Genomic DNA, 12,646 nt, shown 5'->3' on the forward strand with positions numbered 1-12,646 from the left:
TCCCTGCCCAGCCTGTCTGTTTAGGTTTATGGCCATGTCTTGGTAGATTGGGAGCTGTGCCACACTGGATCGACTCAGTGTTGCTCTGTGAGATCAGGGTAGACCGTCACAGCAGGAAATGCTCACGTGATTTGCTTCTTGTGCCATACGTTTTTCATTATTGGATGATTCACTGAACTGATATTCAAAGATGGTGATATTATTTTAAAGATTTAAAGTTCCCCACAACTTTATCTTTGACCTGCTTGCTGTTTTCCTCGGTTTTCACAATGATGTTTGTTCACTGACGGACACACTTTCTAGTTTTTCATGTGTAAAATAAAAATCAGGAAGCCATGTAGGGCTGCATAATATTAGAAAAAGGTCTAGTACATGATTATGTCAGTAAATGTGATAACAGCATGACTTGAGATACATAAACAAGTAATAAAGAGCCGTTAATGTCTTTCATGCAAATAATGAGTAGTTTTGTCCAGGTTTATCGTCTAAAACTTTTTCTGCTGCAGTAAACAAGTACACTGAAATATTAGTACCTCGTTAAAAAAGTTGTCCATCAAGCCATTTTTGAAAGTCATCAATAGGAATTAATCGTTGTCACAATGACATTTGAATTCTCATCATGATTGAAGATATTTCACAACAACAATAAACAATTTGATGAATTCCCGCTGCTAGCTGCTTTTGCTTTGTGAAATCCCAATAAAACTCATCAAAATTTGTGGTTGCACTGTGACCAAGTGAGACGAGGCCTGAAAACTTTTGCAGTTTCTTGTTCTTAAAAATCCACTTCAGCATGTTAATGTAGAACTACAACTTCCTCCCCCAATTTCTTTGTCATGGGACGTTTTTTAGTTATTCTTGCTGGTTGTGTGGGACGAAACAATAACAAACTATGTTGTGTTATTTCAAAGGAATGAAATTCTAAACTCTTCTTGGTAAAAAGGAAAAACCAAGATGCATTATAAATAGGATGTGTGTTTAAAAGGCTTTATTTTATGTCATGGTTCTGATGTCCACTGTGAGAAAGCAGAAGGAAGACTGAAACGGGTCACATGCAAATACAGAAACACACAGATGGTTCTGCGTGCAGTGTGGTTGATTGACAAGTTTTTAATTTTACTTCCTCAACCGGTGCCTCATTTACTGTCTGTCTGACCTATTCCTATCAATTATTTCAAATACTTTTCTCAGTTCAGCTTCCCCAAACATATATTTGCTCCAGTGACGTGCGGTGAGGTTCATAGCTGGTGAGGCACTGACGTCATCAGAATCAGATTTGCAAATAGATGCATAGATTGACAGCAGTTTACAGGTTATGTTTCACTTCTGCATCCTTACACATACAAACTGTAGCTCACAAAACACACATTCCCTTAAAAAACAAAACAAAAAATCACTATCTCTATTATAATCTATCGCTGCACTTGACTTGCTTCCCGAATCGTTTAGCCTAGCTCGCTGTCACTTACTCGGCAGTTGAGGAGTGAACAAGACGAACGTCTGGGATCTTGAGCGCCCCCTGCCATGAGGCAAGAGAACTGCCTGCCTCACCTCGAACCTGTTCTCTGCCGCTTATAATCGCCATTACACTAAACACGCTACACAAACACAGTTGGTGACAAAAGCACTGTACATTATATACATAAGCTAAATTATTGGAAATAAGTTCACATATTAAATTTGTTTAAACCATTTTATTGACGCCAGACAGCAACATGCTCTCCGCTTAGCAGCCAGCGCAGAGCCAGGGGTTGCGCAATCCAAGGTGAGGCAGAGCTCGCTGCTGCCTCACCGGCATCGCTTCCAAGCATTTGAATGGGAAAATAAGAAAATTCAGCGATTTTGAACAAATAAAAATCGAAATTGGAGAAGCTACATGAAAAATAAATATTTTTTAGTACAAACCACCGGATGAATATAACAATTTAAATTACTTTATGATTATATATTTTCTTTCTTTCCATGATGGCTGGTGAGGCACTGCCTCACCTGCCTCCCCTGACCGCACGTCACTGATTTGCTCTGTTTTCTAGTTTTTCATTCATTCAGCAAGTCTTTTCAGTGAACTTTGGTCATGCTTTTATCTACAAGACTCATTTATGGTTTATCGGCTAAGAATTTTTTGCTTACATCCTTGAAATCCAATTAGTGGCACTGATAAAATCAGCCTGTTTGGACCAGTGGTTCAACTTTTGACCAGCAAAATAAAAATCTTTGTAATTCCTGGTGGGTAGTGTCGTTTACATCATTTATGTATTTAATTTTATTTTGTTCTTTTCTAAAATAGAGTGCTTTTAAAAATGTATTTGCCCAGTTACAGATGGAGATTCCTGCTGTTTTTCCTTTCTTCGGCAAATTAATGTTTCAGAACTTCTAAAAAGAAAGTATTTCCCCACTTAGATTTGCAGTAAAGATTTAGAGTTGCTGAAGTCGTCAGACAAGATGAAATGGGGTAAAAGCAACACATACACCAATCCAAAGAACCATAGTGAGGCCCTTTATCCACAAATGATAAAACTCCTACCAGTGACATCACCCCAGTAATCAAGAAAGATAAGGACTTTGAGTAGGCCACTTGAATATCACTGCAGTTTATTTGCATGTTCTTAAACAGGCCATTTGCGCTCAATGAGCCTCAGCTATGGATACACTGAAACTCTCTGCAACTTTTTAGAGTAGGGGTGTCCAAAGTGTGGCCCGGGGGCCATTTGCGGCCCCTGCACTGAACATCTGCGGCCCCTGACTTCAGTTCAAGAATGATGCAAAAATGGCTCCCATCACTGGTGTTACATGTAAATGGAGACTTAATGTTTTCATTTAGATCAAAATAAAAATTTTACTGTGTCCTAAATAATATTTTAGGACAAAATGTTGTCCTAAAATATTAGGACAATATGTTAGCCATATCCAAAAGACAAACTTTTACATTTTCTACTGCGAGATATTCTTACAGAAGAAAAATATAGAAAATATTGGCTACAAAACAAAGTATTGATCCTTAAATAATGGTATATTTTTAGCTGCATATGCATTCTTTGCTACAAATTATCTATTGTCCACTAAGAAAATGCAAAGTTGTTGCATTTTAGGCGTTAAAATTTTCTTATTTAAAAAAGGAATTTAATTCTTCATGGGTTTCTACTATTGTATAAAAAAGATTTAAGAGGGTAACATGAAAAATCTGCAGATTAAAATAAAATACTAATCGTATTGGTGCTAATTTCTTTCTACGTGATTCATCAATTAATCATAAGACTAATCAATTAGTAAAATAATCGGTAGCTGCAGCCCTGTAAGTTTCTCCTCCAAATGTTCCCAATTAATTAATTTGTGTTTTTCTGTGTCTCTGCAGTGATTCTCTGCCAGTTTGGTTACTGCAATGAATGGTAACACTATCTATCCAGCCAACACCACTTCAGCAGGAGGAGGTCCAAGCGTAGCGGCGCCACCCAGAGGCTGGCGGGAGTTCTGCGAGCTGCATGCCATTGCCACCGCCCGGCAGCTGGCTGGACATTACCGGAGCTTCGCCAGTGAGCGCCTGCAGCATGAACTGGTCCCCCCGGAAACCTTCTCCAAGCACTTCACCGACCTCTTCCAGCAGCACTTCTGCCAGGAAGTCGACAAAGATGGCGCCTCCGGAAGCGCCTCTGCCACAGCTCCCTCGCCGCACGCCCTGATCAACCAGCTGCGGCACTCGACCTTGTCGCAGGACTACCGGGAGGCGAAGCGGTCAAGCGGAGGAGCCGCGTCAATATCCGCGGTATCGAAAGTGGAGCCGGTGGTGGTGAGTCCGGAGCCAGAGCTGCCACTGAGATGCGCTGCCAGAAACTCCTTTACTGGGTCGCGAAGCGTCAGCGGCGGGTCGCTGCTGATTCAGAGCCACAACAATGACGAGATCTCGGCTGCTGATCGTCACCAGCCGTCCGAGCGCCACTCCTCGGACTCTTTGGTGTCGGGTTCTGGAGGACACGGCGACGTCACGCATTTCCCTGTCAGCCAGATCCAAAAGACAGTGCAGTGGATTTTCCAGAAACGGCAATCCCGCAGCTGCCACTCCTCCCAGGACCTGTCTCCCAGCAACCCCAACCCCGCCACCGCCAACAACAGCTCCTCAAACAATGGTGACAGAGTGGACGAAGGCTCGTCCTCATCCTCTTCCTCCCAATCGTTCTCTTTTCAAAACTCCGAGGCCACGGCTCTGCCCGCGTTGCACCGGCCCAGAGTCGTCTCGCATCTCCTGGAGGGTTTCCGTTGGTTACGCAGCAGAAGTATGCGGCTCCGGAGGCTGGACGTGAGCGGCTGCTGCAAAGAGGGCCAGCTCAAGTACCTGCTGGTAGATGACACTATCTCGGACTCTCAGCCCCACTGGCAACGCTGCCGCCTGCTGGTCAGGAGGATCAGAGACGCTCCAAGTGGAGGGAGCAGAGCAGGAAGCGAGAGGTACCAGCTGGAGCTGTACGATCCCCCAAAGGTAGGATTTACATTCCCAACCATCTGTTCAGCGTCTGTCGTCGTCACATAACATAAGTTAGCTTTGGGTAGAAGTCACATCTGGTAAATTTTTCCACGTCTTATTTTGTATCTTTAAATAAAATATATTGCCAGAATTTTAAAGGGGATTTTTTTATGCAACATTCACATTTTGCTCATTTTTATACTTCTTTTTGAGTCTTTGGTGCTTCTACAAACAACCTAGTCACTTAATAAAATGACGGAGACAGTTTTTGGCAATAAGTTAATGTTGTAAATGACCAGTTTCAAAAACCTTCCGAATGTAATGTGACAACCCAGCAAAATCACCTAGCAACCCAAGCTGAGCTCCAGCACGTTTAATCATTTGCTTTTTCTGCTGTATGTTGACTTACCATTCAGAAACCGCTTGCTGAATTCTTGTTGGTTGCACAGGAGCCTCAACTTATGCTTTTCCAAGATGTACAGCTGTATAATTGTGCATCTGTTTGCAGCCATTTTCACTTGCAAGTAAAAACAAAGCATGGTTTTTATTTGTAAATCGGATCACGCTCAGTCAGAGTTAAAGAAGAGCATTTCGCTGTAGTTCTTGCTTTACGTTTTGGGTCGTTGTCCAGCTGGAAGGTGAATCCTCAGGACTTTAGCAGCCTCTAAACCATTGGATCAAACTCATTTTAGTTGTGGGCCATCATATGTATCTTCAAAGAGCTGATTGTGGCAGAATGGATCAATAAAAATACTAATTAAATGTAGTGAAAATGTTAAGAGTCCTCTTAAAATTAAATAATATGGAACATCAAGTTCCTCTCATTCCGCTGAAGAAAAGCACCCCCACAATATGATGCTGCCACCACCAAGATTCACAATGGAGTTGATGTGTTCAGGGGGTTGTGGCCGATACTTACATAAGAAACCAATCTTATCCTCTAATCTTATCTACCTCAGCAAAGGTGTGAGAATCAGCCACTGTCCTCTTTTGCTCTGCAGTGAGATCTGACTGACAGAAACGCCACCAAGTCACGACTGCAGGTGTGTTACTGCCAGCTTAGCAACTTTATTGGTATATGTAGCGACTTTCTAGACAAAACAAAATCAGTATCGGCCCAAGTCTGCATCTTAAAGATTTGTGATCAACCCAGAAAACTGCAATTGCTCCCCAACTTCATATACGGTAATTGAACACCTCTTTCAAGGTTTCTACCTGTAGCAAAATTTTTAAAAACTTGTTTCCTTTTCCTTCCAATCCAAATTATGCTTTTCAAATTAAATCCCAATTAAATACAATTCATTTTGTGATTCAAACATGGCAGCTTTTACAAAAAATTACAAGAAAATATTCTCACGCAACTACATTTTTAGGTTGGTGGTTTCATGACATGAAGTCTACATGTTTGACAGGTTTTCCAAGAGAAAACAAGAGCTGTGGAAATGCTTGGAGCTGCATCAGTCGGTCTAAAGCAATCAGCTGATTGTGAAATCCATGCAGGGTGACTTACAGTTAAACCTTTCTGAAAATGAAGGAAGGTTATTGGCATTGTTGCCAGTAAATCCCACTTCTGCAATTACATGATGCGTGTTTTCATTGACAGGCATGTTGAGGCTTTTCACACTCGCTGCAGGTGCTTTGAGCTTTTTCTGTCTGACGTGGTTATTCTCAGGTTTATTCATCTTGAACGTGGCCATTACTCCCAACGTGTTGAGGCTAAAATAGATTTTCATTCTCAAAATTGTGTTGGTCTTGGTTTAACTATGCAGCTAAATTAGCTACAAGTCTTTGCGCAGACTTCATGGTGATTTTCATACAGATTTGCTTGCAACGCAAATCCCAAACCGCCTACCCACACATTTATCTGTCTATTACAGGTTAGACATGCAGGTGTTCAGCAACACCACAGCACCTTTTGGGTTTTGTCGCCAGAATCTGATAATTGATTGTTTGTGCTGTTCTCAGTGCAGATGTTTCACAGGACTATGCTTGATCGGATTCTGCGTCGGCATTTCTCAAAAAAGTTCTTTTACTTCTCAGAAGCGCACGCCACCGAGCCCTTCAGCATCTGTCGGGTTCCTCTTCTTGTGTTTCATATTTGAGCGAGATAAGGCTGCAGATCTGTTTGTGTCAATAAGATGGAAACCCACAGAAACCCTTTAAAGGGCTTGTTAGTGTAACTTCGCCAGAGAATGCTGCTGCTTACCCCCCCCCTTCAAATCAACACAAAAATGAAGAAGGCAGAAAAAGTTACTTCCTGTTTCCAGCTGTTTTAGTTGCAGGGTTTCCCCCCCCTACTCTTCCTTTTTACAAACACCATCCCTTTCCTCTGCCCCGTTATTGTTTGGTTTTCAGTGCTTTGCTGCACGGTTCGTTTCATGACAAAAAAAAAAAAAAAATCTGTGATGACATTTAGCTTCGCCTCAGAAAAGCTGCTCGTTTTTCAGGTGGTTTTTGTTGCGTTGTTGCTTTCGGTGGAGGATCTGATGTTTTAACAGCAGTAGAGGGGTTCGCTCTAAACTTGTCTAGTCACAGTTCGGTGTGGTTCAACTGTCAAAACCCCAATCATTTAATGTTAAAAGCAGAAAATGAGACCAGAGGTGATGTAAGAGAGAAGGCATCAGGAAGCAGGGGTTGGGTTTGGAGTTTATCTGCCTGTTTCTTTCTAATGAATAATAAAAAAAAACAAACAAAAAAAAAAGTGAATTTAGCTGTGAATTTTTCCCAGTGTGGCATTTCTGTGCTGAGTTACATCAAAGTGTCAGCAACCTTTATGCATTCTTTTACCCTTTGGTGTGTAGATATACCTCCCACACTCTTTCCTGTTTGTTTGGGGTTGGTTTCAGCCAGGCACAACGTCTCTGCTTCTGAATTCGTGGGTAATAAAAACCTACTTAACCTGCAAATATGACACAGCCACGTTGAGAAACTCATGTTTTCTTGACCTATATGCATTTTCTCAAAGTGTTAGATTCCCCTCATCTCACACAGCACAGCAGGATGTTTTCTCTTTCTCTTCTTTTGAATTTAAAGCCCAACGTACTTCCAGGCAGGACGAGCCAGGCTGGGTCTCTGCATGGGGTGGTGCAAGGAAAGCCGTTGCATGCATGTGTGTGTTTTTGAGCCTTTTATATTTAGCAGCGCTCAGCTCATCAGGCAGCTGCAGCCCTAACCATGTGCGTGAGGTAATTCGGTTGATGATAGAGTCAGAGTGGTGTGTGTGTGTGTGTGTGTGTGTTGGCAGAATTGACCCTGCTCTTTGCTGTGTAGTAAGCCAGTTGCGTTGTTGCTCTGAGTGCGCTCCCTCTCTTTTTTCTGGGTATTTAGTCTTGGCAGGACGGACAGATAAAGTCTGAGAATGGCCTTAAAAGGAAGGAGCGTTCTGGAGAAGCCTGCTCCCGTCTTTACATACACATAGAATATAAAGCACATGCATTCCCCCCCCCCCTGACCCAGAAAAAGTAATTCAAGCTCCATACTAGAAGGAGGTGTTGCTGCCATGTTAAATGTTGCTGCAGCTGCATTTTTTTGTGAATGTAAATCGGGTTTTCACACATAGTAAGTGTGATATATTTTGCAAGCAGAGGTTCTCGCTCTGTGTGCAACTCTTGGCTTCCCAGTGGAAAAAAAAAAAGAAATGAAGTCATAGGTCATGCTAATGCATGCAAACTTTATTTTCATCTGTAGATGTGTGTGTTTTTAAACCAGAAGTAACATCAGAGATGTAATGTAGCTCAAAGCGGCTTTCCGTGGAAACCGACGGTGCCCTTGCGTGAGGAAAGAGTAGCCAAGGTGCAGCTGAAGGGTCCCTGGCATCAGATTGAGAAATTAACTAACCCTTCAGATTTTTAAGAATCACGTCAGGATGTTGCCTGAATCCATAGAGCTGGTTTTTTTTAGGTCATATGAAAGCCAGCAATAAACAGGATTTAATACAGGGGTGTCCAAAGTGCAGATTTGTGGCTTTTCTGAAGGATATTGAGCAAACCTGGCCTGTTGGCATCGTCTGTTGATTCTGATGGACACGTTTTCATCTTTTAGGGCAACTTTTTTTCATCATAGTTAAGTAACATCTTATAAAATATTAGGCGCAAAAAGTAGATTCCCATTTAATAATGAATTTTTTTGCATTTATCTTAATTTGGCAAACAAGACCTGCTTTTTCTCAAAACTAGGTCTTGTAGCACAAATAAGGAGCTACAAAATGTAATTGTGGACCGGTCATATGCTACTGTCATCTTGTAAGACTTTTTTAATGTTTTCACCAGGCTTATAATTGCTTATTTATTTGGGTTTTTTAAAATGTTTGCATTTTTTAAGACTTTATACTCTGTATTCAATAATTATCAAGTGATATTTTAAAATTTCCTGTCAACTTTAAACATTCTTTAAGTCAAAAACGCTTAGCAGGTTTTCTGTGGGAAACCCTGGGTTTACTGATCTATTTTCAATAAAAATCTGAATTTGTTGATTTAAATAAAATTGTACTTTTTTTTTAGGTTTATTGTTGAGCCAGTAAAATATAAACACCACCGAAATGGGACATTTTTGTGGCCCCATGTGCTTTCAACTTAATAATTTTGACTCTGATGGCGAAAAGTTTGAACACCACAGATTGACTTACTGGGAAAAGTCAGTTCCGCCTTGTAAGTTCAGCAGAAACTTGCGGCTGTTTCACTTCTTATTATAATCTAAAGTGTTAGCACACACGTTCTGACCTAACAAAAGCACGGTGTTTAAAAAAGAACGTCCTGCTGCAGCGTTGTGCCTGAGATAAATTAAGATCCGGGCTCTTCGGTCCTCGTAACTGATCCACGAGTTGAAGCTCCTTCACACGTCAGCGCAGTTAAAGAGCGATTTTTAACTTCCATGTAATCGACGCCGAGTGCTGAGCTTTTCCCCCCTACTTGAAACGTAAACCTTAATGCGATGTGTTTGAATTTAATTAAAAATCGCACTTGATGAGTCACCCAGCTGGTTTGAAAAAGTGGGAGTCGAGAGCGTAGCGGTGGCCCGGACCATGAACAAGCCGCTTTCTAGGAGAACAGAAGTGAAAACGCATTTACAGAAAACAGTTGTCAGTAACTCTTATAGTCAAACAGCTGCCTGTAAATCTCCAGCTTTGTTCTTCTCTTTGCATTTGATGTGACACGACCGAACCCCTAGAGAAAACATCTGCAAAGCTGTAATTGACGTGGTGGCGCAAACTCAAAACAGACTAGGATGCTTGTTCCTTCTTCGATTCTTTTTTTTTTTCAGTCCTCTTTAAAATGTTGTTAAAGAGACTGATTTCATGTCTGTGTGCTGTTTTAGATATATATATATAAAAAAAATTACAAAGCTGAGGGAAGGCATTTCTTACTCCGTTGCAGAAGTAAATCTTGTCTCGTCAGCTGAAAAGACCAGAAGTTTTCTGTGCTGTCTGGGACTTTATCCTGGAGTTCTCCATCATGTCTTGTGTTTTAACTTTGACCTTGTTGTGGACCAAAAAGCAAAATTTCACCACCTACAGGTAGATTTAAACATCAATCAAGTTTTCCCCCAGAAACCTTGCTAAGCCTGGTGGTTGTGGCTCTCAGTAGTCATTCATCCAGCGGCCTGTCGTGTTTTTGATTTCAAAAATGTTTAAAGTTGACAGGAAATTTTAAAATATCACTTGATAATTAGGTGTTATTGGAAGACCGGAAGATTAAACCGCGTCAGTCCACTTCAACTGAACTGAGACCAAGTTTTTTAGTCGGATCAGAGTTCGCTTTTTTGGTCCGCATCAGGGTTCGATTGCGCGTTCACACCTCTTCACACAAACCGGACCTTCTAGGCAAACAAACTAGAGTTTGATTAAAGCGTACTAAACCCGGCTAGTGAAAATTCAATTTTTTCAAAGGACGTCGCAGTAAATGGGGCTGGTAAAAAAAAAATTGGTGTTGGCCTGTCACCCAGCAAAGCCCAGAAAACACATTTCAGTTTGCGGCCGCCTGCCTAACACATAGGAGTCCCATCGTTGAAGTTCCAGACAAGGTGAGGAGTCCTGCCAGGAAAATGGCGTTGTTATGTCCTCCAACATGAGTTGCCACAGACGGTTACTGTCTGACATGCTTCCTCAGACCTCCTGTTGCCTCCATCCTAATCATACCCCTCTCATCTCTTTTCAGCTGTGTGTGTTTGTGCTTTTGCATGTGTTAGTTTCAGCTCCTCTGGCCCTAATCTCTCCCACATGGTTTCATTTCATGCTGGTGTGTGTGTGTGTGTGTGTGGCTACACCATGTCTCGTGTTGCTCTTGGAGTTTGCTCTTCTGTTTGCACTCCTGCTGTTGTTTTTTATTTATTATTTTAAATCTAAAAACGTTTGGGGTTTTTTTATATCCAATTGGGGTCATGTAATGCTTATCCTGAGCCTTCAACTCAAAGAAAATACAAGAATCCACTGTACCAGGCGCTGTCTTTAAATAAAACGGAACGTTAGGCTGCAATAAACCGAGTTATAAATGAGTCAAGATGCACTCATGTTTGTGATCTATATTTATAGGTCTAAGTTGTGTCTCTTTGCTAGTTGCACGCTCGTTTTTTTTCTCTCTGTGTGTGATCTCAAGAGGCGTTTGCAACATCAGTGGAAAATACTTTTCAAAACAACCAGACCCTGGTATCCATCTGTTCTGTGTTACTTGTTGCACTTCAGGCTCTCATATGGCAACACGCAGTGTTAATTTGGCTCTCGCTGCACACCACAACTGAAGCCTCCAACACATGGGCTCCAGTCAGCTGAACAAGAAACGTAACCGATCCAAACGAGAAACACAGGAAACAAAACTGGAGGAGACTTGAAAAGACGCTGGTCTGGCTGCCTGGCAGCAAATGCATGCCAGGAAAATAGGAGGACAGGTGAACATCAAGGCGTCTGGCTGACTTTACATTAAAATGAAAAAAAAAATCCTTGGGATTAATTAAAGGAAATGTTCTGCATAGACTTAAATGAGTTTATTTATACCAGATCTGTTAAATCACCCATTCTGTTAGCCCGGTTAGCACATATTTGGATTTGTACTGCAGAGCTAACAAATTAGAAGTCAATTGAACTTTATATGTGCTATTCAAAGCTACGAAATATTACATTTTAAAATCTTAATATCAGTGTCTAATGACCCATTTCTTCTTAATATGTTTATACTGCAGCTATTTATGTATTTGTTATACTCTAATGATTCATGTCTTACTCTATTGCTAACTATGTTTCTATTGACCATAAGGGCAAGTTGGAGTTATAAAAATAAATTACATCAATGGAAACGTGACAATAAAAAAATAAATAATTTTGATAAAAGGTTTTGCGCTAGAATTAGGCAATTATTTCATTTTTTATCCACATCCACAACTATCCCACCTGATATAGTAAAGCTAATGAACTTCTGATATCCAGTATGAAAGTGAAACTTTTTTAACTTCCATCTTTTTGACACAATTTACTTGAGCCACATATTGCCTGTTTACTTCCTGTTTAGATATGAGTCATGGATAGTTTGACTCGAAACATATTTCGCTGCATTTATAGATATTTAAATCCAGATGTTACCACAGCACAGAGTCTGTCACATAATGCAGACAGATAGAAGCTGCAGATTCTTTCTCTCTCATTTTTTTTTTATTGCTAACATTGTAAAGGTTTAAAATATCTCAAATAGTCCAAAAATGCATATTATTTTGTTACAGTTCACACAAATATTTACTATTAGTGATTTTTTTTAAAAATGGTTGCATGAAATGTAACTGGGCAAAATTATAGAATTTATTGGAATTTTATACAGATCATTTAGAGAGTGCCAATTTTGCATTTTAAAAGGCATATTTGGTGTTTGAACTATTAAAGTAGACAGTTTTGTATTTGGGGACAATTGTGATCCTTAACTAGGGGTCTTGGAGGGCGATATGGACTTAGAATTTTATCACAATCTTTTGTGAGACTATTGTGAAAACGATAAAAATTATTTATAAAAAAAAATAGTAACTGACTGCATGGCTTGGCATTCAAAGACTGTTCTTGAAAATCATTTCCATTTTGAAATTATGTCACTAAACTGCTCACAGTTCCTGCATTTAATCATATTTTTCATTTTTTTATATATTTATTGACACTCATGTAAGGCTGTAGCGATAGTAGCTAGATTATTAAAATTCCTTGAGGAAAATTTATCTGCT

At 40.4% G+C, this 12,646-nt stretch overlaps 1 protein-coding gene across 1 annotated transcript in view; it reads left to right on the forward strand.

Annotated features, from left to right (window-relative positions):
• Positions 1 to 12,646, forward strand: part of sh2b3 (SH2B adaptor protein 3) — a 56,284-nt gene that overhangs the window by 15,841 nt on the left and 27,797 nt on the right. The window contains exon 2 of the mRNA XM_044110444.1: positions 3,353 to 4,471. Within this exon, the coding sequence (XP_043966379.1) occupies positions 3,380 to 4,471 (1,092 nt within the window). The 5' untranslated portion in view covers positions 3,353 to 3,379. The remainder of the gene's footprint in view (positions 1 to 3,352; positions 4,472 to 12,646) is intronic.

This window comes from Gambusia affinis, linkage group LG03 (assembly GCF_019740435.1).
Source record: "Gambusia affinis linkage group LG03, SWU_Gaff_1.0, whole genome shotgun sequence".
In the NCBI taxonomy this organism is placed as follows: domain Eukaryota; kingdom Metazoa; phylum Chordata; class Actinopteri; order Cyprinodontiformes; family Poeciliidae; genus Gambusia; species Gambusia affinis.